Source organism: Syngnathus leptorhynchus, chromosome 12 (assembly GCF_054491065.1).
Source record: "Syngnathus leptorhynchus isolate UIUO chromosome 12, UIUO_Slep, whole genome shotgun sequence".
Taxonomy (NCBI): Eukaryota; Metazoa; Chordata; class Actinopteri; order Syngnathiformes; family Syngnathidae; genus Syngnathus; species Syngnathus leptorhynchus.
In genome coordinates this window covers 8,641,130-8,667,744 of record NC_141206.1, presented here as the reverse complement: position 1 = coordinate 8,667,744, position 26,615 = coordinate 8,641,130, and the positions used below count along the sequence as shown (strand labels likewise).

Here is a 26,615-nt window from a genome sequence, read left to right as displayed (position 1 = left end):
AAGAAAAAAAAATTTTCAATTTTATTGTGTGGAATGAATGAACTGTGCATTTATTTATTACGGAGAAACCACTGTTGAATAAAACTTGTTCTTAATTAAACTGTGTCTTTTCTTTAGCGGGTAAAATTTAATTATTTATTGTAGTCATCATGATGATTCAGGGAGCCATTGCAGAAGAAACCTTTCATCAATCAATTAAACCAATTTTTTTTTTTTTTACAGTGAGCATTTCCAAATACATGTCACAAATACTTCAGCATATTTATTACTTTTGATTGACCATACCAATTTGTTAAACACCGGGGCCAATAACAAATATGACGACTTGCCACGTTTTAGTATATGATTTTTAAAAAAAGGTGTGGGTTGTGTAAAAATGAGGGCAGCTTGAAAATACCAAAATAGCTTCAAAAAAAAAGTATCAACATGAGGCACAAAAATGTGTTGGTAATTTTTTTTAGCTGCCTATATCACAGGAATTTTCATGAGCACATTTGCTAACCGTGCTAGCATTTTCCATCATATACGAGTTGTGTTGATTTACAGACGCAAATATTTCTCACTTTTGGACTGTTGTGTGCTCCAATTTGTTGCAACAGAATGAAATGCCAAAGGTTTTTTATTCCAACTCCTTGATAACCAGGTTGAAGTCAATCTCTTGGTCCTTACAAGTTAGACGATTAAACACACTTCGACTGCATCTTACTTGTATTTTCATTTTGTCGTATTCGTACGAACTGGCTATTAAGGATATGGAACGAATGCCTCTTCGACGAGTGGAAAGTAACGACAACAAACTAGTCACATACAGTACGGTTGAATGCACAACGATATGCAATAGCGTCTCCTAAAACTCCCTGAAAGGTGAGTCGAAGAAGCAAAGTCTGAAATGTACCATGATGAATGACGCACGTGTAAACACCAACATGGACCCGCCGGGAGAAATGACCATTAACAAATGGACCTTTTGCAATTGAGTCGCAACTTTGTGTAACAAAACAAATAAAGAGACAGTTGACATCAAATGATAGTAATCCCTCGCTTTCACAAACCTTTTCCTCGCACTCCCACTGATGCAAAATTCACCTGTATGTTGCTTTGGTGCCCTCTCTGAAAGGCCCTAAGAAGCCACAAGATGGCACCAAAGCTGACTAAATAGGAGTAGTTTATATCAGTAAAAAAAAAACCGGATGACTGTGGTTTGCTGTATTATATTGCCCCCTGGTGGCCAAGAGGGGGATTACTGCAGACGATGCCATATTGCCATTCTCTCTTATCTGTTTGAAAAGCAACATGTGACTTATTTGTTAGCAGTCCATTATGGTCCTTGTGTATGTTGGTCCCTTCGTCATCTGAAGACTCTTCATGTAACATAAAAAGTTTCCTCGCTCTGAGAGTCAAAGTCCAAACGGCTACATTGCGGACTCAGCCACTTTGGGCAACGTCGCCTCGTGCCATCCATCGATGCCAGTTGGCTCGGTCCGCCACACTTGGGCTCGGAAAAGGCCGTTCGCTCGGTGGGCGTCCTAATGAGAGGTGCGTCTCTCGCCTTTGAGCGTGCCGTTAAGACTTCTGCTCGGCCGGTGCGGGGGGCGTGGCCACGCTTTCCGGTTTGACAATCTGGTACGTGATCAAGTACTCCGGGTAAGCCTGACGACAACAATGACACAAATCACTTCAAACCGTGAGCTTTGGGATTCTTTTGTGTGAACTAATTTCCACGCACGCACCTGCTCTCCTCTGTAGATGACGTACTCGGCGTAGGCCAGTCCGTTGACGCTGGGCCGCCCGATAACCGAGTGATGTCCGGGCGGCGCGTGTGCCATCTTCATGGCGCTGAACTGAAGAAAGGACTTACCCAGCGTCACCCTGCAGAATAACATCTGCCTGAAAGAAAACCCAGCGAGTTCAGAAGTGCGTCCTGCGTTGGAGGAACTCGTGGTGGGGGGGGGACGGATCTACCTGTGACAAACGTAGCAGGAGCGATCTTTGTGGGTGGGACAACCCGTGCCGCCGCCTATGCCGTAAACGTACTGGTTGCTTTTGGAGGAGTTCTCGGCAAAGTAGATGCCGGCGCCGAACATGCCTCCGATGTAGGCGTGGCGCTCGTCGAAGCCTTTGTGGATGATGGCGTTGATGAAGGGAGAGCCTGTGAGAAGAAGAAGAAGATGATGATGATGATGCCTGTGTGCACGCCGCCACTCATTTGATTCCTTTACCGTGAAAAAGCATACGCTCGTTGTGGTGGTTGTGATTTTCGTCAACGATCTCCTTCTGCCTGTGCGAGTATCTCTCCCGTAATTTCTTGTTCACCACCTTCTGAATCTGCAAAAATGTGAGCGACTGGTACTTTTTAATGTTGCACGCCCGTGGGCTAATGAAGCCCCGCGAGCGAGCGGCGTCACCTTGATGATGTTGTACTGGCTGAAGACTCCGCCGGCGTTGCCGCCGTCGCGGTGCTCTCTGATGGTGCTCTGCAGCTGAGGACACGATGAGAAGACGACAAAGAACGCGTTTTAAAAAGAAAATAAAAACATGCTAATGAAATGCAAAGGCTTTTTTTTCTTTTGTGTCTGAGCACCCTTGTGTTTTCTTTTCTAGACAGACTAAGATGTCATTTGCATTTGTGATTCAAAGGCAGCACTGAAAGTGAGGTTTTCCCTTCACTCACTGGTGCTGCTGGTATTAATTAATAAAAACGTGCTACATGAATGCCAAATCAGTGGAGTAATGCGGCACGACAGGGACAAAGTGCACAAAAGCTTGGTTGGAAGACTTTGGATCAGGCGCCACCCAAGTCACTCACCACCATTTTTAGAGTTTGCAATGTAGTTAGCACCCAAGCTAATAATTAGCCGAGCTTCCACTACTTATAATGTGCTTACTTCTTCCTCCACCGACTGGAACTCCTTGTCGTCTGGGGCCAGGTCGATAAGCACGGTGCCCTGGCTGGAGCAGTGGAACGTCAGGTACGGGTTGGCACCTGCAAACACAGCACAGAACCTATAAGTCTGATTTCGAAATATTATCTTCAACATGGGACATTTTAGGAGGATTCCTGGAGTTAAACGGTGGCACACGTCTAAAGCACTTCAAATGAGAACCTGTGAGGTGTTTTGTCTCACCTTGTTGACCTCCCAGCAGCCGCTCGATGCCCTTGATGAGTTTGTGTCTGTGCCCGTAGGCGTTGATCCCGATCTCTTTTAGCTCCTCGTGGCCCATGTCTGCTAACACGTCCAGTGAGATCTGCAGACAAGAATTTTTGTTTTCACGTATAAAGCGACAAACACGTACAAACACAAACTAACTTCTTAAATACACAACGGCGACATTATGCGAGTAGAATATCCGCTGGTTAATGTCAAGAGCAAGAGCTACGATTGGACCGAGTGACAATTTATTTTGTTTACAACAAGCAGGCAGGCGCGCAACGCAAAGAACTCATGGAAAGCAAGCGGTAGATAATTGGAGTCTCATTGTAGAGACAATGGCTGGCAAATATTCATGAGTCGGTTCGGCGCGGCGCGCGGAAAAGGTTAATGAATGCACGGCGGTCATGGAGCAACTGATCAAAGCGATAGCGGCGGAGTTTGCGAGTTGGTTCAGCAGGAAAGCGGCGGGGAGGCGAGTGCCACTCTCCAATTTCAATTGGAACTTTAATCTACTCTCTTCCGGGGTCGTCGATGTTTGCGGGATTAAAGCGGCGTGTCGCGAGAAAAACTCAAAAAGTCGGTCTGATGCGAAGACAGCGGTCTGAACGCAGTAAAAGTTTTAAACGTATTTTGAGAGAAATTGCTAAATTGGTTCATCAGGATACATTGTAGGAGGCACAACCCCCCATTTCTTGGAATGATGGGGAAAATGAAGCTTCAAATATGCTTCACGAACCATTTGCATTTGTCTGACTCCTCTAGATGGCACAATTCAACAACATTATGATATATTAAATGTTTGAGATCTACTGGAATAAACATGATGAAAAATTTGCATCTATTTGGTGGAAACAAGCTGTCAAGCAAGAATCAATTTGGTTTCGAAAGGGTACAAAATGAACAGCTACAGTGTGAGTGGTTGTTTATATTGCCCAAAAAAAAAAAAATCTCTTCTCTCTACACACAGACAACACTCTCCTCCATCTCAGCGCTCGGAATATCAATGCAGACTTGCTTCCCTTTAGGGGAATTAGGAGAAACACACAGGCTGCATCTTGCATCCACTCCTGACTTTGCTGCTTGGACTTGAGCCAGCTGTCACTTTCAATTTGTCTTCTGCCTCTTTTTTTTTTTCTCCCTTGGTCTGTCTGCTTCTTTCTCGCTCTCTCTTCATCTCCCTGCATGCCTTCTCTTCAGATGCTGACAAGGGCTTCATTTTTTTTTTTTTCCCTTTCCCACTGCACTCCCTCCCTCCACCAATTCTGCCAAAGCGTTACCTGTTCTCTCTGGAAGATTTCTCGGAGGTGTTCCAGTCCCAGACTCTTTAAGAACTGGTTGATGGTCATATCCAGTAGAGCTGGAAAAGTTGGGAGTGGTGTCAGAAAGACAATGGATAAGCCCCTCCCCCTTTGTGCCCCTTTTTATACGTACCCTCCCCTTCCTTCCTGTCCGAGCCGGATGCTCCGTCCGCCGTCCCGGTGGCCCCGCCCACCGTGATGTCCCCGAGGGGCGTGGTCAGATTATCGATGCTGCTGGCGGCCGACAGGCAAGATGACGGCGATGGTGAGGGAGAGATGACCACGCCCCCAGTGGCGCCTGCTGCTACTACACTGGCACTCACCTGGAAGTGGGAGTTGTGTGATTAACATGTAACTATTTCTATCCAGAATATTTTTGTATTCAACAATGTGTGTTTTACAAAAAAATCTGAATGGAAAGGCAAAACTGTGTGTTCTATTTTCAAGAAAAACGACTGTAACGCTCAGTTGACATTTGCAGGTGTTTAGTGCGCTTACGAGACAAAATGTCAAATGCTAGCTCGGGCACCAACAACCCGCATCGGATATTCAGAAACAACCATCAGCTTTTTCATATCCCGGCAGAGTGCTGTCGAGGTACAAGCGCGGACAGATTTGATCCTTTTGCCAATATCTGTGCGACGTCAAATATGATTTCAAATCGATAAGTGTCCGTCTTATGATCAAAGATAACACGAACCACTGTGGCCTGTGGTTTCAGACAGCTGGGTAAGGCGTCGGGTGGCATGGCATCGATCAGCAACGCTCTGATGTCATCGGCCTGCAACGAAATGAGAAACTTTCTTTGAGGCGACCGGTCCTGGAACTTTTCTGACACCTGTGCTCAAGAACGTTTCATACTGTTGCCAAGTCCAGCGGTGTTTGTCCTTCCTGGTTCTTCATGGTGGGATCGGCCCCGTGGGCCAGAAGCAGAGCGCAGAGCTGCGTCCGCCCCTTCTGCGCCGCCTCGTGGAGCGGAGTAAAAGCCCATTTGTCGGTGGCGTTAACGCACGTGTTGTACTTGATGAGGAGGGCGGCTATGTCCACATGCTGGCACATACGACGGGCGGACATTAGAAGCGGCTCGGAAAAAAAAAAATCTATCTGCAGCTATGAAATGATTTTCACTTCTTTGGCCAGAATTGGCTCATATTTTCCCGTGATTTGACGCTTTAACTTCACTGGCCATTACCGCTTTCTTCTCACTCAAAGGTCGAGGGAGCGCGTTGTAATACAATCAGTGAAGAAGCTATAAAATGAACACAATATGCTTTGCTTCGGAGCGAAAAATCTTGTGAATTATTAACTTCATCATAACGCTTCTATTCCCACCTCTCATTTCCCCCCCCACCCCTTTTCATTGTTCTTCCCACTCGTGCGTCTTGTCGCCAACTACGCAACGAAGCCTCCCTCTGAGAAGCAGCAGGAGATGCTAAATCGAGTGTTTGTGTGTGTCTCTCCGACAATCAGACCAATGTTGCCAAGGCCCCCCCCCCCCCCCCCGGGAGTAAAAGTGATGTTGTGCGTCTTACCCCGTACGAAGCGGCGTTGTGCAAAGGTATCAGCCCGCCTTTGTCCTGTGCGTTCACGTCGGCTCCGTGCTCCAACAGATACTCGGCCACTTCCAGGTTGTTGTAGCCAGCTGGATGACACAGTGGGAGTTAAAGAGCTTTGGTAAATAGTAGCGACGACAAACATCTAATATCTAATATCAAATATTTTTGTCGCGGCAATTTTGCGGGCTCGTCTACAGACTTGGTTTTCTCCTGTCTTTATTTCCGTTTTTAATAGTTCATCGCAACTGTGAAAATGCCAATGCGGCAAAATCAGGGCAACTTCAGATATGAAATGATAAGAACGTAGCCAGATAAAAAGTCAATCCAGCCACTGGATTTGAATGTAATCTTCAAGGAGACGTCAGTACAAGAAAATGTCGCCTCGCTTCAGATTCTCTCTTGCTCAGCATGTTTTAGTCAACACTGCTGAATTCATCAGCCCCAGCATGCATGAAATATGGATTTACAAGTGCGTGCGCCTTTGAGACGATGTAACAGAGCGCTGCGTTCTCAAGCCTACTTGGAGATTAGACATTGATTGTCTATGTGCGTCCCTGAGAGCGTTTCTGCTAAAAGCTTTAGCCCGAAGGACAACACTATCATTACCTTCCAGCGGCCACATGATTAGGTACACGGCGACTGTTTACCTGCGAGATGCAAAGGGGTAGAGTTTCGTCCCTGGGTATCCCGACAGTTGATGTTGTCCGGGCTGCATAATTTCTGCACTCTGGCCAAGCAGCCCTTTTTGGCTGCATCGAGCAAGGCGGCATCGCCTCTCAGGAGGTCCTGGATGTCCGTGTCGCCGTCCTTCACCAGGTCCAGGGGTGTGTTTCCATCTCTGTTCTTTTTGCTGGGGTCTGCGCCGTGCTGTGGGTGGAATAGAAAATAAATGAGTCGAGCAATAACATGAGGGCGAGGATTATCCGCAAGAGACAGGACAGAAGGCGGCACATTATCCGTGGATGGCGAGAGAAGACATTTCTTTCATTCTAAATGTCTCCTATATAATGCTTTTATGTTTTATTTATAAGTGCACTTTGAAATCTGCTCATTAAATCTGATGTTATGGAACTACTCCCCTGGAGGGGGATCCATGTCTGGCCGCCAAATGTGAATATTTTCTTTGTTTCAGTCTGTTACAATATTTTCGCCCCCACTTTGGACGAAGGTGCTTTTATGCTAATTTAGCACGATATTGATCCTCCGTCCGGGGAATATATAAAGAGCTGCATTTAAAAAGAAGGCAGGGACGCATAGTCAAACATTAGCAGCTGTATTTGAGTTGCAGACATGCAAAACAAGATTTTATAATTTTGGAACTTTTTCAGGTTTTGCAATCGTGTGACATCGCCGAATGCATTTTGAGCAGTGGACTCGCGGTGATGCAAGCAGAAGCGGATTTATTTCCGAGCGCAACTTTTACACCAAAAAAAGTCAGCACAAACAGGAGACAAAAGAAAACCGACTGCTGAACTCAGAGAGAGAACATCCAGAGTCAAGCGGATTAACACACAAGCTTTGGTCGTGTGAATGTGTGTGTATCCCGGGGCTTAGGGGAAATGAGGCAACTGATGTGTGTGTAAGAATGTCATTTGGAAGAAAAAAAAAAAAATCATGTGGTGAACTGCCATCTCACTGGACATGATTCAATTTTATCGCTTATTTTTATTTGTTTCTTTTTTGAAGTTGAAGGACAATGAAGTGTTTCCAGAACAACGTGTCTTGAGGCGCAACATTTCCTGTTGTGACACTTTTTCCATGTACTTGAAGTCTCTTGCTCTAATAATTTATGCAGCTCCATATGGCAGCGTTGCAGTGGTGATGTAAGCTTGTCTGGCGGTGATTATGAAAGCGACAACAAAAAAAACACGAATGAGAAACTGCAACACTTGTTTGCATTGCTCATTCGGACTGATTTGACTGCCAGGTATTACGCAACCGTTAGCCCCCCCCCGACTTGGATCAGGGAGCAGAAGGCAAACAGTGTGCCATTTGGAATGACATTTTTGAATTGATGAAATGTCAGAAATGGCACAGCGCAAAAGAAAACGGCAAGATGTCAAACTGATGACAGGTCGTCCTTTTTTTTTATTTTCTTATTTTGATTCACAATCTTGAACAGTTTGAGTGGCAGGGATCCAAATTGTATTATTTTTTTTTAAATATCAAACTGGGACGCATAAGAGAGAGAAAAAAAAATGGGTCACTTGAATAAAGAAGTGGCTTAGTAAATCCTAATCATTGTGTCATTTTAGTGTGTGAGCTTTTTAAATCTACCTTGAGCAGCAGTTTGCAGATTTCATATTTGCCCTTAGCGGCAGCTTCGTGCAGCGGTGAGAATTTCCACAGGTCGGCCACGTTGACCGAAGCGCCGTGTCTGACCAGCAGTTCGGCTACCTCGTAGTGACCGTACGAGCAGGCGTTATGGAGGGGAACGAGGCCGCTGCCAAAAGGAGGAGACACGTTATTGAGCTTCTGTTCCGATACGGTGATGATCTCATCGGGGTCAACGTCTGTAATGGTGACAGCGAAATGTCGGACCCTTTGTCCTTGGCGTGCACGTCGGCCCCGTGGTGAAGTAGGTACTCCACCACCTGCACTCTGTTGTAGCCGGCGGCAAAGTGAAGCGGGGTGGAGTGTCGTCCTTCCAAGTCTCGGCAGTTCACGTTCTGAGCCGTGCACAGTGACTGCAGGGAGAGAAAAGAAAAATGATATTCTGTTAGAAATCAAAAAACATTAGGATATTAGCCCAAATCAAAAACTCTGTGCTTTTACAGACGACAAAAAAAAAAAAAAGTGTGCTAAGAAATAAAATCATCGGACTACCTTGACAGTGTCTAAGTCTCCGGCTTTAGCAGCTTCGAGAAGTCTGAAGTCCACGTCGGAATTTCTGACAGGGACGTTTTCTACAAAGATGAAGAAAAGAAAACGCATTTGAAAAATGTGACAGGACAATAATAATAATGGCGACCTTGGGGCTTATGTCCTTTTGGCATGTCAACAAAAGCACAAGGCGGTCGGCATACCGTTGAGAATCTGCTGAACAGCCTCATTTCCCATCTGAGCAGCGGTGAAGCCCTGCAGCGACACCAGCGAGGCGTCCGCCCCGTATCCTAGCAACAGACGGCAGGACTGCAAATGGCCTGCCAGCGCCGCACGATGCAACGCTGTTTGACCCAGCGTGTCCAAAGCGTTCACCTGCCCCCCCCCCAAAAAAAAGGGTTGTGTCTCTTAGGAAACCTTTATGAACGTCCTCAGACATCTTTGTAAACGAGTGAGCACTAATGAACTGAATTTACAATTTGTGGCTTCTATTTGAACAGAAGAATTTCATTCCAATGAAATAAACAAAAACAAAACAAATCTGGATTGGGTTAACTCGAGGAAGAATGAAAATGTACCTTGGCGCCATGTTTCTGTAGCACCTCCATAATGTCATTATGAGCGCGCTCTGCAGCCACATGTAGGGGTGTCATAAAACTGAGGAGGAGGCGGCGTAAAAATCAATTAGTCAACAAAACCATATTCTTTCATCAAATCGATTATTCTGCACTTACTCTTTATTCTTCTCATTAACATTGGCTCCCTTTCTCAGTAACAACTCCGTGACCTGTCTCCTTTTGGGGTGGGGCGATGCGACTGCACAATGCTGAAAACACACACACACACATGAAAATCCCTGCAAGTGCTATCAAGCTTAGCGCATGCCGTGCAATGGTTGCGTCTTACCAGCGCCGTTTCGTGTGTGTGAGGGTGTTTGAAGTTGATGATCTCCAATGCCAGGCTTCTCTTCGCCTTGGCCATGTCAGCTTCCCGAGCGGCTTGAAGCAGCGAATGGCCCTTAAACTCATCTACACACAAAATGTCAACATGTCAGCGGAATATATATATGTATAAAAAAAAAAAGTTGTCCACTCACACGAGAGTCTCTCCTTGAGCTCAGGGGTGGGCGCCATGTCCACGGAGCTCTTGCTGTGGCAGTTGAGCAGGGTGGGATCGGCGCCGTGGCTCAGCAGCAAAGAGCAAACCTCAATCCGGTTTTTGGACGCCGCCTCGTGCAGCGGGGTGAACTGCCATAGGTCCATGGCGTTGACACAGGCGCCGTGCTGAAAGGAAATAAGGCGGGTTGAAGAATGTGAGATTTTGTCAAGACTAATTTTGCTCATGTCACCTTTAGCAGCAGTTCGGTAACTTCGTAGTGTCCGTAGGAGCAGGCGTTGTGTAACGGCACCAGACCGCTAAAACACACAAAGGAAAATAGTGGAAATGTAAAATATATTTTACAGCATTTCTGTGATATAATCATTGCGGATTCCAAATATTTGAGATTAAAAGAAAAAAATCACTCTGCAAAGTAAATACAGCAATCGGCAAAACATTTTTAAAATCAGCTGAGTCGTCAAAGTAACCAAAAGGAATTAAAGGCTTTTTAAGCTCCATGATTTTCAGCATAGTTAACCAAATGTGTCTGCGTAATAAGAGCGGCTCTTAAAATTAATGTCGTCTGAGGGTGATCGTTAAAGAGCAGCAAAGTTTAAGCAAGCTCTCAAGTCACACTCACACATCATGGCTGGTCTTTATTTACTTTTGTCCCATTTTAATTTGAACTTCACGTGGCTGCTTTTGCACTTACCCCTTGTCCTTGGCGTGAACATCTGCGCCGTGCTGTAGTAAAAGTTGAACTATCCTCACCCGGTTATATCCCGCCGCCAGGTGGAGCGGAGTGGACTAGTGAGGACACAAAGAGGGCAAGGTGAGCAAGGGGGGAGAGGAGGAGGCTCGGGCGTAAATAAGAGACAAATGTTAACCGCCATCTGCGCATTGGCGCGGGACGGCTGGGGGAATCCTGATTTGGGCGGCGTCGCTCAGCCGAGTGTTTTGTCAAGTCACGACTCTGCAGTGACGAAGCGATTGTTCCGCGCTTCGACCGGACTGCGGTGATAAAGAAAAGACTTTGGCCGTAAAAAGTGATGTAAAGCTGCGGTAATAAATGGCACACCCGTGAGACGCTTCAGTGTCTTGTCTTACTAAAAGTCATTCTTCCCCAAAGCTGGACAACTACCGGAAATACTGAGGAGGGGGAGGAAATCTTTTTTTTAAAAATCCAGGATTCATTCAAACTAAAAAAGCAACATTGAATGGAATTTGGCCTTTTTTTTTTGTCCAGGTGGGCTTTGTTTTTTTTTGTTGACTTAGAGCTGAGCAGTATTCAGGCAGAGCTGAGGGTTACGTGTGAGGCGCGATGGAAGCAGGGCGTATTAGTCATCATCCTCATTGTAAATGCAGCGTCATTGCCAATGTGTGTGCGTGTCCTTATTGGTAGACTAAGCATGTACAAACGTGTGTGAAGATCGAATCATATTCCGAGCGAGTACATCTTTCCGTGTTAGCTACCAGTAACGCGCGTGTACTGTTGCATCAATCCAAAATGATGTTGTTGTTTTTTTATTCTCGCCGTAGCAACAGACTGTTAGTTATGCTTGAAGCGGTTATTTAAGACCGGGATTGCGCCGGTGTGTGTGTGCGTTTAGTTTATATAAGCTTAGCATTTGTGCCACCACAATAATGAAGTTGGCAAGGTTAAGGTCAGCTGGGCTCACGCTGTTAACACAATTTCACATTATGTGCGCTCATCTTGCAATAACACATGTAACGTCCAGAGAAGGGGATTTGTGAAACGCTAAATAAAAATGGATGCTATGAGAGAATACGTTTTTGGAAGAGAGATTTGAAGAGATGATACTTTTTTTCCCGCCCACCGGTGCTTGTGTCGCGTGTATGCTGCGGGGCAGCGGATGAGAAATGAAAAGACGAGGCTAAACGGCACAGAGCGTCGCTACGACGCCAGACCCGGTGGATACGTTTTGAATTTGTGTCGTGGGATTGCCAGAGAACAAAGGCAATAAAAAGGACCCTTCGACTTTGTTGTTTTTAATCATCTAAAAGCTTTCGGGCGAGCAGTCAGGGGTGGAGGAAGACGAGGGAAATAAAGGCAACGGGAAGCGAAAGCCAAGTTAAAAATGCTAATTGGGTTTCCCCCCCCGCCCTTTTCTGTTGCTGTTCATATTGTGAAGACTCACAGCAGCATTGAAAAGGAAGCGCGAGAATTCCAAGACGGTTGGTTGGCAAAAAAATATTCATGACAAACTATTTGAATGTTACTTCCTGCTCTGTTGCGCCGTTGCATTGTTCTTCCAGTTGCCGGAACGACTCCATATGATGTACAATGCGGTATGTTGGAGCGTGAACAATCACTGGGTCCATTTTATTTTGCCGTGGAAGTTGAGAGTACAATACATCATGGAGCCTGATGTCAGCAGAAATTCCAACAAACTAAACAATACTTCAAGGGCCAATCAGAGCATCGACTCAAACCAAAGTGTGGCTTTTCTCTTCCATGCGGCGTTTTTCAAACCCTTTCCCAGAAAGTGATTGACATGCAGAGAGCTTTTTCACGACAAAGAACAAAGAACGCTGTCAGTCGACGTGGGGTTCTTTGGGAAATAGGCGCTCTTAAGAAGCGTTTAAACGTGTCTTCAAGCAGCACATTTTTTTTCTTTGTCTACCTGGCTGTCAATCTGTAACTTTTGTTTTTTTTGGGGGGAATTTCATTTGTCAGTGAGAGAGAACTCACAAAACGGCATGAGAGGAGAATGACAAGTGTCACGTTAAGGAGGATTTTTTTGACCGTAATTTGTGTTAGCAGTGGAAAGTAATCCCCATCAAGCCGTTAATTTCCCCGCCTAAGACCATAATAAGGATAAAATTGTACTGGCGTGAAAATATATTCCATCAACTGTGCATGGCTGCTTTTAGTCAGAGCAATTTAAAAAAAAAAAATACCGCACGGGGTCATTTTAAAACAGGCTTAGACTGGACCCATTCGGATTGCATGCTGGAGCTTGGCGGTTTGTTGATTTCTGCGTCAATGAGCTTCAGATTCACTTAGTGGTCCGTTTAGTAAAATTTAATATAGCTGATGACCCGAGCGATGTCCTGAAGGATGACGGCCAGAGATGCTGTCACGCAATTACAGGTGCGACGGTGATATGATGCAAGCGGGTTTTAGAAGAGCATTAAGAGGAGTGCTAAAGTAGCTGTAATTATAGACGAGTGCTCCTTGGGGTTGTTATGGCATCATTATGACATTCAGTCACAGTAAAACGGCCCCCTCGGACTGCCTGAAGATGCTCGAGGTTTGCCTAAAAAGGTTCATAGCAAAAAAAGAAAAAACAAATTGGGTGGGCAAGCCAACCAAACAGATCCGACTTTTAATTCATCTTTATACTGGCCTGTTTATTTGATTTTATTTGTCTTATTAAAAGTCAAGTGACATCAACAAAGCCTTTTTTTTCTCCAGGTCCTTATTTTTGTTTATATACATATATTTTTTTTTCAGAATGTTTCAATGTCCATATCTCAATATTAATTAATATTATGAATATTATAAACGATAAAAATATATAAATTTCAGATGATCTGCAGCAGCCTGCTAAATTTGATGGCTAATTGGCTCATTTGATACTGTGGAGACCCGGCAGCAAGCAAGAACACAGCGGGTGGATGGCCGTGTCACCCTAATGACTTTCCCGCCGCCGCTTTTGGTGTGTTTTCTTCACGTGTGGCAAAGATTTGTTCTTACCTTGCGGCCGTCACTGGCGTGGCAGTTGACGTTAAGCGGTGTAAGCAGAGCCATTAGCTTCTCCTCGTTCCCGCTCCTGCGAACGTACACGGGCACACATTAGAGAGCTTCCGCCACAGTGGAGGATTAGTGCTGTACCTCAGCGGGAGAGCATGGATGGGTGCAGGGGGGGGGGGACAATGAGATAAGAAGCCTGAAGGACTGAAGGGAAGAATTTTCATTTGCAGACCTACATGATTTGCGCGCGTGTGTGTTAAAAAAAAAAAAAAAAAAAAGGCTGCTCCAGAAGACAAGCCTTGAAGAATAAAGATAATGTTCATGTTCCTGATGAGTTTCCTGGTTTGTGGGCTTACTGCCCTGGCATTGGATAACCAGAGGGGAGAGTTGCCATAGCAACGACCAATCGAACTTCGACAGCTCTGAACGAAGAATCTGTCAGAAGTCAAGAAAATGACTGCTGTCTCGCTCGATTAACCTTGTCATTTTTTTTGGTGTCCTTATCCTTTCTGCCTTTTTTGTTTCGATCATCTGAAAACCAACCTCCACCTCTCCACGCGGGATCATCTGCTGTAATTTCCAATCACTCTCCTCTCATGGTCTCTTGATTCTTTTGCTCAGTTACAACATCCTACCGCCCCCACAAGAGAAATTCAAAACGTCCGATTCATCATTTATTCTAAATTTATCATATCGTGGTCGTGATTTATTTAACCGCACAGCTATTTGGTCTGAGAATTAATATCAGACTGTACCACTCAGGAGGTATTGTGCAGTGATGATACGTGGGCTGCCCAAAAAAAAAAAAAAGAAAAACCTTATCCCATAAGCCATGTGTGGGAGTTACGTTGCCCAAACTATTTAAAGTAAAAAAAATTAAAAAAGTTCTACTGATAAACTGTTAGAAACGTATTAGTGGCTCAGCTGTGTGGATGACACCCTGGGACGACCTGCTGACCCCAGTCAATGATGAGAGATATAAAACAGAAACAAAAGGGGTGGGTGGGGAAAAGGTGGCAAAAGAGTCAATAGGAAGAACACAAAATAAAACTAGCCGTGGATAAATTGGATACAAGATGGAGGGGAACAAATAAGAGAACAGCGGGGTGGGAAAAAAAGTACAACCTGGGTGAAGGGATGTGAGGGTGGGCGCCAAAGAGAGGCGAAAGAAGCCAGCATGCCATAAAGTTGGAGGAGGCGGAAGAGGAGAAAGGTGTTGGAGGAGGAGTGGAAATGAAAACAAAAGAGCATCTGGTACTCACCTCGCTGCCTCCAGCAGCTCATCCTTCTTGTATTCACCTAGATGGTTACAGAAGATCATGGTGTCAGTCGACCGCTCGCTAACGCACAACGCGGGTGAACATGCTAAGAACACGCACACAAAGACACACACACACACACAAACAGGAAGGATCTATCTCTGGAGAGAAGACGCTTTCTCAATCTCCCCCCTGGCTTTTTTGCGACTTCCACATTCCCGCTCAGTGCGCACCCCGCTGGCTCCGGTTGCCGTGACGATGCGTTGCCGGCAGCGACCACAGCGCGTTCATTGTTTAGGCGAGGAGCGGCCGGCTGACACACGCTCTGCCGCTATCCGTCCGTCCATCCCTCGCGTCCCCCTTCGTCGCCGGTATCGCTAACCGCCCTCGATTATCGCGCTCCATCATCCCCCCTTCGCAGGCGCCGTCTCCCTGCTTTTGTCTCAAACAACTCCCCCCCCCCTCCTCCCCTTGTGGGCTCTGGAGGCGCTGTTACCGTCAGGAAACACAACAGAGATAAACAAACCCCTCCCCCTACCTCGCTTACTCTCTCTCCAACCCGTTCGTAGCCATACCCCCCACCCCACCCCCGACTCTCCCTCCAGACGGTCAAAACATAATCGACATCTCATATGTGGTGCATGCATGGGAATCTGCAGCAGCACTTGCTTCATTTGTATGTGAAGCAAGTGGCTCTCCCGCTCTGGCTGACTATTACATTATGCATTGGCAGCAATTAGAAATGAACTGAGAGCACTAAAACGCATCTCTAATACTCGCCAGTCTGTTTTGACTGAGCATAAATTGGAGATTTGTGAGGAGTGAGCCAATTAGAAGCCAAAAAATATATACGGAAAGGACGCAATAACTCCCCCCCCCCCCCAAAAAAAAAATGGCAGATTCAATATAAACTTTTGAAATGAATTTCAAATCGGGTATTGTGACAGTAGAAGCTGCTGAGGCTTGACCCGGACGATCAAATCGGAATTTCACGCATTTGATGAGAATCCAAGCCTGAAAACAACTACAAACTTATTTTTTAATCACAGTGACTGCGCCACCTACTGGCTAAAGGAAACATGTACTATTCCTGAACTATTTCATTATCTTAATTTCCACCAGTCAGAGGCACCGACATCTAAATTTTACATACTAACAATTTCAAACTGGACCTTTACTCGAGTGACCTTTTTGAAATACTGCCCCAAGGAAAACAATCCAAACTCTCCTGCACCTTTGCAGAACAAAGTCCAAAACTGAAAAGGCGAATTAAAGAGATGGAGAAGCGAACGAGGAGGATGAGCTTTATGTAGTAGACGGGCGGACGGGCGGGCGGGGGTAAGGTGGAAAGCAGAGGCGCGAGGTTACCGAGAAAGGAAAGAGGGAGGTGGGAGGGGAACAAAGGATTTGCAGATGAAAGAGAGAAGAGATGATTAGGGATCTGGAAGCTGACATGCATGGATTTGACACAGTATAATTGGTGTTAGCCCGGCGAGGGCGGAACACTGTGACGGGAGAAAGGGGAAGCCAGAGAAGAAATTGAAAAACTATGAATCCGAAAAAAAGGAAATGAACGGTGAGAACGAGATCAAGAAAGTCAATCAGATGACATAGTTTGGAAGCCATTTGTACATCACATTCGCTGACTTTGGCCTTTGACTCGAAAAGCCGTCATTGGGAGGGAATGAATTTAAAGTGAAAATAAAGCTGAAGTACTAACAGGAATCTTATTTTGTTTTACAGTATGAATGGCAAAAGGTGGATAATATGAAAAACTTTTTTTTTTTTCCTCTAGCATCACTATTAGCATAATTAGCCTTAGCTTCGAGATGCTAATTGAATTTGCTTTCATTTTTTGCCCATTTCGGTGTGCACGAAATTAGCCGCAGCCTTTTTCCCTCCCGTTTTGATTTAGTCCATTAATCAAATCCTGTCAACCGACTGCAGAGTGGCCGCTTGCCTTCAGTGACTCACAGGGGTGTTGCGGAGCCGAGCATCCATGTGGAAAACGAGGCAATTTCAGCTGCGAGGAATGCGCTAAAAATGGGAAGTGAGGCGAGGTGGACGCGCGGCATCTTTACATATACGGCTTTGCTTCCCAGGTATTTCATCATGTCTTGGATTAAAAAGGCAACAAATCAAAATAATGTATTGATCCTGAGGTGCGAGCGCCGGAGTGAGCGTGAACGGAAACGAGGTCCAACACATTCATCACGGGAGACTAATCGAATAACGCTCACTATGATAATCAATGAGCGTGTCACTGATTAGGCGAAGAAGGATGCACGCAGGAATCCACTTTTGCTACTATTGTTGTTATCCGATTGACGACTTTGCATTTTATCTTGATGACATCATCCACCTTTGGTTCTAGACTACATATTCACCAGTTCCTGTTATCCCAAAGCGCGCATCTCCGCGCTGCATCTCAATAATCCACAAAGTCTGATTTCTTAACCCTTGGTGCCCTACAGATGCAAATGTCCTCCAAGCTCTTATCTCTCCTGGCTCATGAAGTATTCATTACAGCCCGTTAGTTTGCTTCGCAGTTCAGAAAACAAGACCTGACCTTTTTTAATGATGCCAGTTAACTCGCCAGCGCCCTGGTGAAAAATAAACATTTTCTTTTTTAATCACAATGAAAATAATAATCAGATACGATTGCTTAAGTGGGATAAATAAATTTGAAAAATCCCAAAGAAAAATGAATGTTTGTTATCTGGACCAATGAGGATTGTGTGACCTTTACTCTGCAAGTCTACCAGTAGCGGAATGCTCCAAATGTCACAGCGTTACTGCCTCACACTTTCTGACCTAAAACTGAGCAACACAAAGGCCTTCCCAATAGTCCAGCCCTAAACAGTCCTTACATTTGAAGTAGTCCAATTTCACTGCTAATCCCCTAATTTAAATTTATTTATATATTTTTAGATTATAATTATAAATGTATTCTAAAGACCCAAAAAAATGACTATAATGTGAGCAGAGCAGAACCGGTAATGTACTTCTGGTGCCCACAGTGAAGAATTGATCTGCGAAATGCTGAAGAAGCTCGTCCACGAATACCAATCAGAGGTAATTAATATCGTTAATGGACTGGCTTTGCTTGTGTGTTTGTCTGCTTTATTACTTCCATTCCAGGGGCTTGTTCAAGAGGAGAGTAAATCTTCATTTATGATGCTGAGATTAAGGTGGCTAAAATGAGATTTCCGCCGTGAATTGAGAAGCAAACATTTTAGCATTCTTCCACAGCCAATAATTCTGGCAATATCATATTTTTGTTTTTAATTATATTCATTTGATATATTTTTGTATTTATTTATATTCATTTGATATATTTTTGTATTTATTTATATTCTGTATAATCATTTTGTATTTAATTTTTGTACTAATCTTCTAAAAGGGCTACAAATCTCATCCTTTAGTGGGAGCTAATGTGTTCCTGCATACTCAATAGACTATTTGCAGGAGAAATCGTGCAAAAAAAAAAAAATAGGCTGCAGACTTGTTTTACTGAACTGCAACAGGGAGGACTTCAATTGTGAGTTCAATGCATCGCTAATAAGCTTTGCTCCCCAAACTTTATATCCCCTCATTTGCTTTGTGAAAGAGAGCACTTGCCTCAAGGTGCTTTAGAACTTCTCGTAACAAAAACTGCCGACGTATCCCCGACAAATGGAGCAGAGCGGTTTGAATTTTGGGTGGGGGGGGTAGCAAATATTTTGCCAAAGATGTCTGTTCAGCCTTACAAAAGAAATTGCTTTCCGCTTTCTTAATGATCGGCTTTTAGGAAAGTCGTTAAAAACACCCTGTCTTTGCATTCGAGTCGCGAGTGTGTCATTTGGCGACGCACTTTAGTTGTGACAGAGTCATCGAGCTAATTTATGGGTCAATATATGCCGTCCTCACCACTGACAGAAGCTGAAAGCTGTCTGTGCTAGCCTGCGGCAGAGATGAAAACCTCTAAATCACAAAAGGTAGAACATAAAAGACGGGGAGGGGAGGGGCGGAGGGGGGAAAAAGAAAAAATCTTGTGCAGTTTGTCACTGTAGAAACTTGTATAGTGGTGACAAAGTCTGCACACCCCTGTAAGAAAAATAATTTCAAGTTTTTTTGTAATGTGACAAAAAAAAAAAATATATCAATCTGGACACTCGTACTTTGTCATAGCACCTTTGACCTTTTATGACAGCACTCGAGTCTTTTGGGGCAGGAGTCTATCAGCGCCATTTTGGCGTAGCAATATTGCTTTAGAAATTCATATGTTCCCGTCTCCTTTGAGAAATAAGCTCCCTCGGTTTAAGATGTCACTACAAGAATGTCAGGGAAAAACATATTAGAACATCTGAACTTTACTTGGGGTGAATCAGAACCTCGTTAAGTAGTCTGTACCATTTGAGTTTCAATCTGATTGGTTCATCCTGAATGCAACACTTTTAAAAGGGTGTGCACACTTGTGCAACCGCATTCTCTCAGCTGTTTTAACGTTTACATTTAAATCGATTATAAAGGTAAATATATATATTTTTTTAACAATTTATTAACTGCAGTTCTCAGATATAAATCTGCCAGTACTGTCTGATTGGTTCTAATATAAATTTGCTACCCATCTGCTTCTTTTGAAAATTGGAATATTCGTCACTGAATTAACCAACAGCACAGCAGAAGACGGTGGATTTATCAACATCATTAAAACTTCCCATTGATCCGGCCCATAAAAAAAAAAAAAAAAGAAAAGGAAATTAGCTCAGTTGGTCGTAACTATTCCAAGAACAACTTTAGTACCGGCCAGTCAAGAACTGAAAAGATGCTGAGGGTTCCAACACTGACACCTTCAGGTTTGAGCGAGGTCTGCATCTGAGGAATGTTTACTAACGATCAGATGGAGCGTATGCGGACTTTTGCCACAATGACCAGCTCCCACTGTGAATTACAGAGGTGCTAGCGTCATACTGCGCGGCTAATCGGTCTGCCAGTAGAACGGCAACATCACACAAAGAGAATAGAATGATGAAGGGAGACCTCATAGTTTTTTGTTTTTTTTTAAGTCCAAATTGACAGCAAGTCAAACCGTGGCTTGCTTCGCAAATGTTTTACCCTTTGCTTTGAATTTTGGCGGCGACGAATTCGATTCAAGGCTCTAAAAGCGGCGTCACTGTGTCAATGGTGAGTGCCCACCTCGACTTGTTGCCATGACGACGACGAGCCAAAATTCACCGCTGGCCCTCGAGGTATTTATGCGTTTTGAAAATTAGATAAGAGAAGAAAGGGCAATGTGTGGATGGTGGTTGAGGGGGGGGGGGGGAAAGAGCATCTTAGGAAGTCTGTGTTACAAAGCCCGCTGGAGGTGAATGAGTCACTTGAATAAGTCGAGCTGGAAAACATAAGTCGGTTAAAATAAAGTGCAACTGGAGTTGAGTCCCATGCAATCATCTTTTTGTCTTGGATAAAAGTGACTAACTGCGTGGACGTGCTGATGCGCGAGCCGTTTCATGGTGTTTTTCAATTAACAGATTTGCTGAGAGTATTCCGTTCAATTTCTCACACTGCTCGTAATCTGTTCAAACATATCCCGGGGGCGCAAAATTTACTCTGGTCGTGGCAGTCGAAAGATTTTTTTTTTTTTTGGACACACGTGGTTCTTCTGGAAGTATTGTGTCTTACAATTTGGCGTTCAATTATATTCACAGTAGGCAAAATAAAAGCGGGAGACTAAGTAATAGCTCCAATTAAATCTCCATTTCTGGAAGGTGTATAATGCATGTTGGTCCTGTGACATGGCTTAATGAGTCCTCATTAAAGAATAGTCATTACAGCGCCCAAGGTAAATTGCCTTGCCTTGAAAAGGGTCGATTACAGTTCTCTCTCTTTTATCTAAATGAATCGCTTTTTCAGATTATAGAGGCTTGGATACAGCCAGATGGAGTCTGTAGTATTTTTTTTTTTATATAAATAAACCACGGTTCAGCAGGTCACTGATGAGCTACGACCTTTGTCTGCCTCACTGTAAGCCAGAAGACTCATAAATAAATGCAAAGTGCGAAAGCAGCGAATGTGCGCAGAATCTAATTTCACTGGGAGTCTCACCACAAGGAATATAGCCAAGGAAATATTAATGTTGCAGCCCCCCCTCAACTAGAATTCACATCTGGCTTTGGTCAAGTGTGTCTGCTGCAGTCCCCTCAAGGTTTTGACACAACAGCATGTATCAAAATTGATCTCATTAAGCAGGGAGCCTGACGAGAGGAATTGATGATGTAAGCCGGTGTTAACATTGAGTTGAGGGGGGGAGACGAAATTGATAGAGCGCCCTGAATTCGTTTCCAGGGTGATAAAAGTGAGGAAGTGAAGAGAGGAGAGAATTTGAAATGAACACGTCTTTGTCGATTCTCTGTCATCCAGGTCATGGGAGTTCACTTCAGAGCTGGCCAAGCCTTTTGGATTAAAGGTGAAACGACTTTAAAGGCCAAGAAGTCTACTTTCATCTATTCCACGATTTTAGGTTTTTTATTTTTATTTTTTTAATAAAACGTGTTACGGTTAAACAACAACATGAACGAGAAAATGAATTCTTAAAAGTAAGCGCTGAAGAAAAATGCAAGTGTGTACTTCATCGAAATTTGGCGTTTTGCCGTGCTCATAACCAACAAGGAACGAGCAATTTGTCTGAAAATTCGGTGACGCATTCTGTAGACCCAAACCTTTGAAATATTTTTTTAGACCAGCAGCAAACAATCATTTTAATAATGGATTCATCTGTTGAATAATTTGTCAATTAATCAAATTACCAAAACATGTTATGCAGGAAAATAAGCATAATTGTTGATCATTGTTTCCCAAATTAAAAACCGATTTTATTTTGACTCAACACAAAGAAGCTAAACCGATGAATCGTCACACCACGATCATTTTTTTTTTTTTATATCTGGGTGTATAGAACTACTTTTTGGCAGAGTTCTCTAGGTAAAGAAATTGTCGAAAAGACTCAACATTGGCTTTTGGACGTCGCAGTCAAACGGTCATGCACAACATAAGAAGAACACAATTCAACATGGAAGTTCAAGTGGCACCGACCTGTGAGCACAGCCTTGGCGGAGGGTTCAGCCAGGTCCAAAGCGGATTTTCCGTCCGTGTTGCGGATGTTTGGGTCGGCTCCGTGCTGCAGTAGAACTGTGCAACAACAGGGCAGACACAGACAGTAGCTCAGCTCCTGGACCGACATGCAAACTCCCTGACACACGCTCCGACCCAGTCCTCCCCCTGAACCGTATCCGAACACGGCTCTCCCCAGACCGCCCCGCTGCTCCCGAACTCTCCCCGCCGCCGGGCATCTCTCCCCTCCTCCGGCTGTTCCTCCTCTGTTGCTAGCGCTGCTCCCTCGCCTGCCCCCGGCTGGCCCCGTCCTGCGAGCCATGCCGCCGATGTAAACAGACATGCCGCGGCGAGAGCGGCGAGGGCAAGGCTACGGCACGCTGCCACGCAAACGACGGACCAAATAAAGAAGCGACGTGACCGCCTCCAGAACGCATCGCACTTGTGGAGACGAGGGAGGGAGAGGAAGGAAACTAAAACAACAACAAAAAACGAGTCTGGCGGAAGAAAGCGCGCAGCTACAACTAATCGAGGTGGCGGCGGTGATGAGGCAGCGCCAGTGGAGAGACTCTGGCTCTCGCTGGCGGTGTGAGAGATGCAGCGGAGAAAAAGATGAAAGAGGTGGGGGGTGGGGGTGCAAGTCAGAGGATGGGAGAGAAGACTGGAGAGAGAGAGAGAGAGGGAGAGAGCAAAACAACCCCAAGAGTTGTTTGGCTAAGGGAATGCATGTCCAAGATGATTTTCAGAATGAAACTATCAATGGAAGCATTAGGACGGCAATTTTCAAATGGAATACAAATAAAACACCAATGTGGCCATTGTGATGAATTTTATACGATTAACACGAGTCGTAACGGAGCCAATGTATGTCATCAAATATGCAACCAGGGAAAACGTAAACTCAAGCTCACAAAATGCTCGAGATGCCTAATTTGGATTTAAAAAATGAAAATAGGCCTGTAAAGTCACATATTGATTAATTTCCCGTGTAATTTGTTCTTTTTGAAGCCGCAAGCTAGGCTGCAAACTTTGTAACGCGTCGTATTCATTATTCTTCACGGCAGAACGCTAAGAAGTTTGATGCCAGAAGTGGTGATGAAAGCTGTCAACACCGTTTCTCATTCCTTGCCCGACTTTCTGCAGCGTTGTTTACTCGGAGTCAGTTTAGTGCGTCATTAAATGTGTCAGGGTTTTAAATTACATGTTGAGCACGTTGCTATAATTAACGGCTCGCTAAATGTTCTCCGGCAGCGTGCCGACATCATCGGAGGGGTTGCAAAACATTTGACGGCTGCTTCCTACGTGCGTGAAAGAATGATTGGGGAATTTATCTGCGACAATGGGACTCATGAAAGAAACCCATAATAACTAGAGAAACGTTTGTTGACTTCATGCCTGAAGCCATGTACAAAGCACAAGAGTAGTCTTGTTTCCATTCATGCTGTAGCGATAGCAGAGGGAAAGAAAATGAGAAATCAGGAAGTCTTAATATGGGCGTACCAACTAACTATGCGAATCTTTACGACACTGAAAGTCAAGTAAATTCATGAAAATCTAATTCAAATGAATAAAAGCATTATTTAAGTTTTAACCAATTTATTTTGGTACTTTTACTTCCATCGTTACATTTAATATCCAAAAATTTGGCGCATTAGCTAAATGCAGCCATTCCTAGCTCTGCTCCTTGTCGTCATAGTAACAAAACCCATTCACGCTATGGTCCTAGTCTCAATTATTAAGAAAAAATATGATGAAATATCAATCTATGTTCAGCCGATCAATTGATCAATCCTATTGCGATGACTTGGTGAGGCAATATTAGCATGCGACATTCCGATCGACTGACATTGCTTTCGCTTCATAAATGACATTAGAAATCTTAAAAAGCTGAGCTCGGTATTTCGCCACAGCGCTAAAGTCGATATCGCCACTGCTAGGGGCCTCAGCCGCTCGCTTGCCACTGTTGTGACTGCTGAGAAGCTCCCAAAGCGTGCAGCCTTTGACAAGCGTGCAAGCCAAACCAGTGCACACACATACACACACACACATGCCAACTTCTCAAGCTCAGCTGCAGCAAAAAAAAAAAGCATCCAGGCATGCATGTGTGTGTGTTTTCCTCTGCCCAGCCACTGACGCACACCATCCGACACCCACTCACCTCTCGACAAAAAATATAATTTTGGCTCATCCCACTCAAACACACATTGATACCCGCAGAACATTGGCTGCATCCGCAGTGAGGCATCAATCATAAAGTCCAACCATCTATTTTCTATTGTGCTTGTCCTCATTATATTTGCTGGAGACTTTCCCAGCAGACATGTCTGGGTCCCGTTATAGAGATTTTAGTAAATCAGCTAAAAAAAAACACACACACACACATTTTGCTAGCAGCGATATCACAACCCGAATGAAAGAAAAATCATTTGTCAGTCATCCTTGAGGTTTTCCCAATATCTTTTTCTGACAAATGTGACCTTGCTCTTGATGAGCTGCTGGGCTAAGAAGGAGATTAATTCCACGCTCAAGTTGTCTCAACCTCGCAGAGGAGGGCAGACAGTCCGTCAGAAAGACTCCAAAGTTGATTTGGCCGTCAGCGCGCCGCCAAATCTCTAACCTGGCACTATGACATTTTGGCAGCAGCTCTGCTCAGAATAAAATCAAGACATGAAAAAAAAAAGATAATCTTGCAACCATGGATTACGTATCTCCAAAAATCTTTTCACATTGAAATGAATGAAATTCACATCACTTTTTTGCCCCCCAAGACTGAAGGCAGTCGAGCTTCCTCTGCATTCAACTCAGCCCTGCTGGTGCTCGGAGAGTCAGGGCCAGACACTCTACCGATGTTATTGCCCCAAATGACCACTTGGCAGCGGGAGCAAGGTGACACAAACCATCATTTGCGATTACTAAAACGTATCAAGCTGTTTATATTTGGATCCTAAATACAATCTCGCGCAGCTTCAAAGCGCAATGTTGCCATGCTCTGTAATAAACGGTGGTGCAATAATTGCCAATTATGCCTTACTTGCATCTATTTTTTACTGGGGCAAAAAAAATAATAGCTCGCAGCATGCGGCTCATTGCAGATGATTACTGTGTGCTTCCACTTCTGAGCATAAACAGGATATAAAAGGCATACAAGTTGGGTACAATTATGAGTGGTCTTTATCAATGGCGCACAAATGAAGATAAATGGACTTTGCTTGCTTTCTGTTCTCTACGTTGGCTTGCAAATAGATACGTCATCTTTCGATCAAACTTTTCAAAACATGGGACTTCTCTTACCTATGCAGACGTCGATCTTGCCCTTGATTGCTGCCTCGTGTAAAGGCGTGTAGTTCCAGTTGTCCCGGGCATTCGGCTCAGCGCCCTGACACAGCAGCAAGGACACCACCTGAGGGCATCACATGATTCTTCACTCACCATTATCATATGTAAATGTAAGAAATTGAGAAACCAGCTCCCCAAAAGGTGTTTTATGCCCTCTGGAGGACACACGTGGTATTGCGAGACACCACTGTAGCTCCTTTGTCGTATCATGAAATCCAAGACAAAAATGTTTGGCTACAAGCGGCAAAGACAGTGGCTGAATTTTTATTTTAAATGTTAATATAACAATTACAAATATGTTCATGTGAATCAGAGAAAAAGACAAATGTATCAGTTCTCACCTCGGAGTGGCCAAAGGAGCATGCATTGTGTAGTGGTATCAGGCCACCGTCATCCCTGGCGTGGACATTGGCACCGGTCTGAAGCAGGTGGTCAACCACATCTTTCCGTCCAAAACCTGTCAAGATGTGAGGGAATGTCAAAACAAGCAGAAACAGTAGAAAGTACTTGTGCTCAATCTGAAAAAGTTGTATTGGAGCATGACTAGCTGGATATGCAAGTACTTCATGGTGGACCCCCACTATTCCGGATCGGGACGCAAATAGCGAAGATCTGCATGTAGTTGACACCCACTATAATGGCATTGAGGAGAAAGAAATTATGAAAACCTTTTCCCCCCCCAAAATATGCATTTTGGGGTAAAAACGAGAGTTATTGTGCTGACAAGGTCTTTGAGTCGTTGTCCCACCTATTTGACCCACATTTGGCAAATGTCATGGCGGTTACCTGCAGCAAAGTGCAAGGGTGTAGATTTGCGTCCAGCCATATCTTTAGCGTTCACATTCGCTGTGTCCACCAGCTTTTTCACCCTCACAACGTCTCCATTCCGACAAGCTTCGAACAGCTCTCTGAACGCTCCGTTCGGACCTCCGAGACCACAGGCACCGCTGCCCGTGTTACCGTCACCCGTTTCGGGCGTCGATGCTGCACTCGTCCCGCTGCCCTCCGTGGTGGTCGGCGAGCTAGCGATGCTGCTAGCGCTGCTGTTGAGGGCCAAAGCTGGGGTGCTGGTTGTTGTGGGAGAGGCCGGGGAAACCTCACCATCCGCGGCAGCTTCGCGAGGGAGAAGCACGGCATCGTCAGACGGGGTCGGAGGCGAGCCCGATGGGGTTATCGGGATTGAGGAGGCTCGGGGTGGGGAAGAAAGAATTTGAGGGGAGCGACGAGGCGTCGCCATTTTCACAACACAACAATCCCCTGTAGCAACAAACGCCGCTGACAAC

The 26,615-nt window shown here is 44.7% G+C and overlaps 2 protein-coding genes across 2 annotated transcripts in view; one reads left to right on the top strand and one right to left on the bottom strand.

The window, feature by feature from the left end:
* Positions 1-261, top strand: part of dusp4 (dual specificity phosphatase 4) — an 8,437-nt gene extending 8,176 nt beyond the window's left edge. The window contains exon 4 of the mRNA XM_085925567.1: positions 1-261. This exon is cut by the window's left edge and continues 1,645 nt beyond it. The gene's annotated coding sequence lies outside the window, so the exon portion shown is untranslated.
* Positions 108-26,615, bottom strand: LOC147048282 (poly [ADP-ribose] polymerase tankyrase-1-like). Its single transcript, XM_085925566.1, has 29 exons — positions 26,119-26,615; positions 25,674-25,789; positions 25,288-25,396; positions 21,979-22,074; positions 14,908-14,944; positions 13,649-13,724; positions 10,640-10,734; positions 10,178-10,244; positions 9,926-10,112; positions 9,736-9,857; positions 9,564-9,655; positions 9,408-9,486; positions 9,033-9,204; positions 8,833-8,912; positions 8,548-8,693; positions 8,284-8,449; positions 6,654-6,873; positions 5,983-6,092; positions 5,312-5,500; positions 5,151-5,231; positions 4,584-4,773; positions 4,430-4,509; positions 3,126-3,246; positions 2,886-2,983; positions 2,406-2,480; positions 2,220-2,325; positions 1,963-2,149; positions 1,731-1,887; positions 108-1,650 (listed from the first exon to the last, which is right to left on the bottom strand). Exons 1-29 carry the CDS (start codon positions 26,567-26,569, stop codon positions 1,564-1,566), a joined length of 3,792 nt encoding a protein of 1,263 aa, XP_085781692.1. The 5' UTR covers positions 26,570-26,615; the 3' UTR covers positions 108-1,563.

What these genes read in the sequence shown, in the direction of transcription:
- LOC147048282 (XM_085925566.1), bottom strand. Translation starts at nt 26,569, where the DNA reads ATGGCGACGCCTCGTCGCTCCCCTCAAATTCTTTCTTCCCCACCCCGA. An exon ending in ACACACACGAAACGGCGCTG is followed by an intron (nt 9,656 to 9,735) that starts GTAAGACGCAAC and finishes GTGTGTTTTCAG; the next exon opens with CATTGTGCAGTCGCATCGCC. An exon ending in TGTTCAGCAGATTCTCAACG is followed by an intron (nt 8,913 to 9,032) that starts GTATGCCGACCG and finishes TCATCTTTGTAG; the next exon opens with AAAACGTCCCTGTCAGAAAT.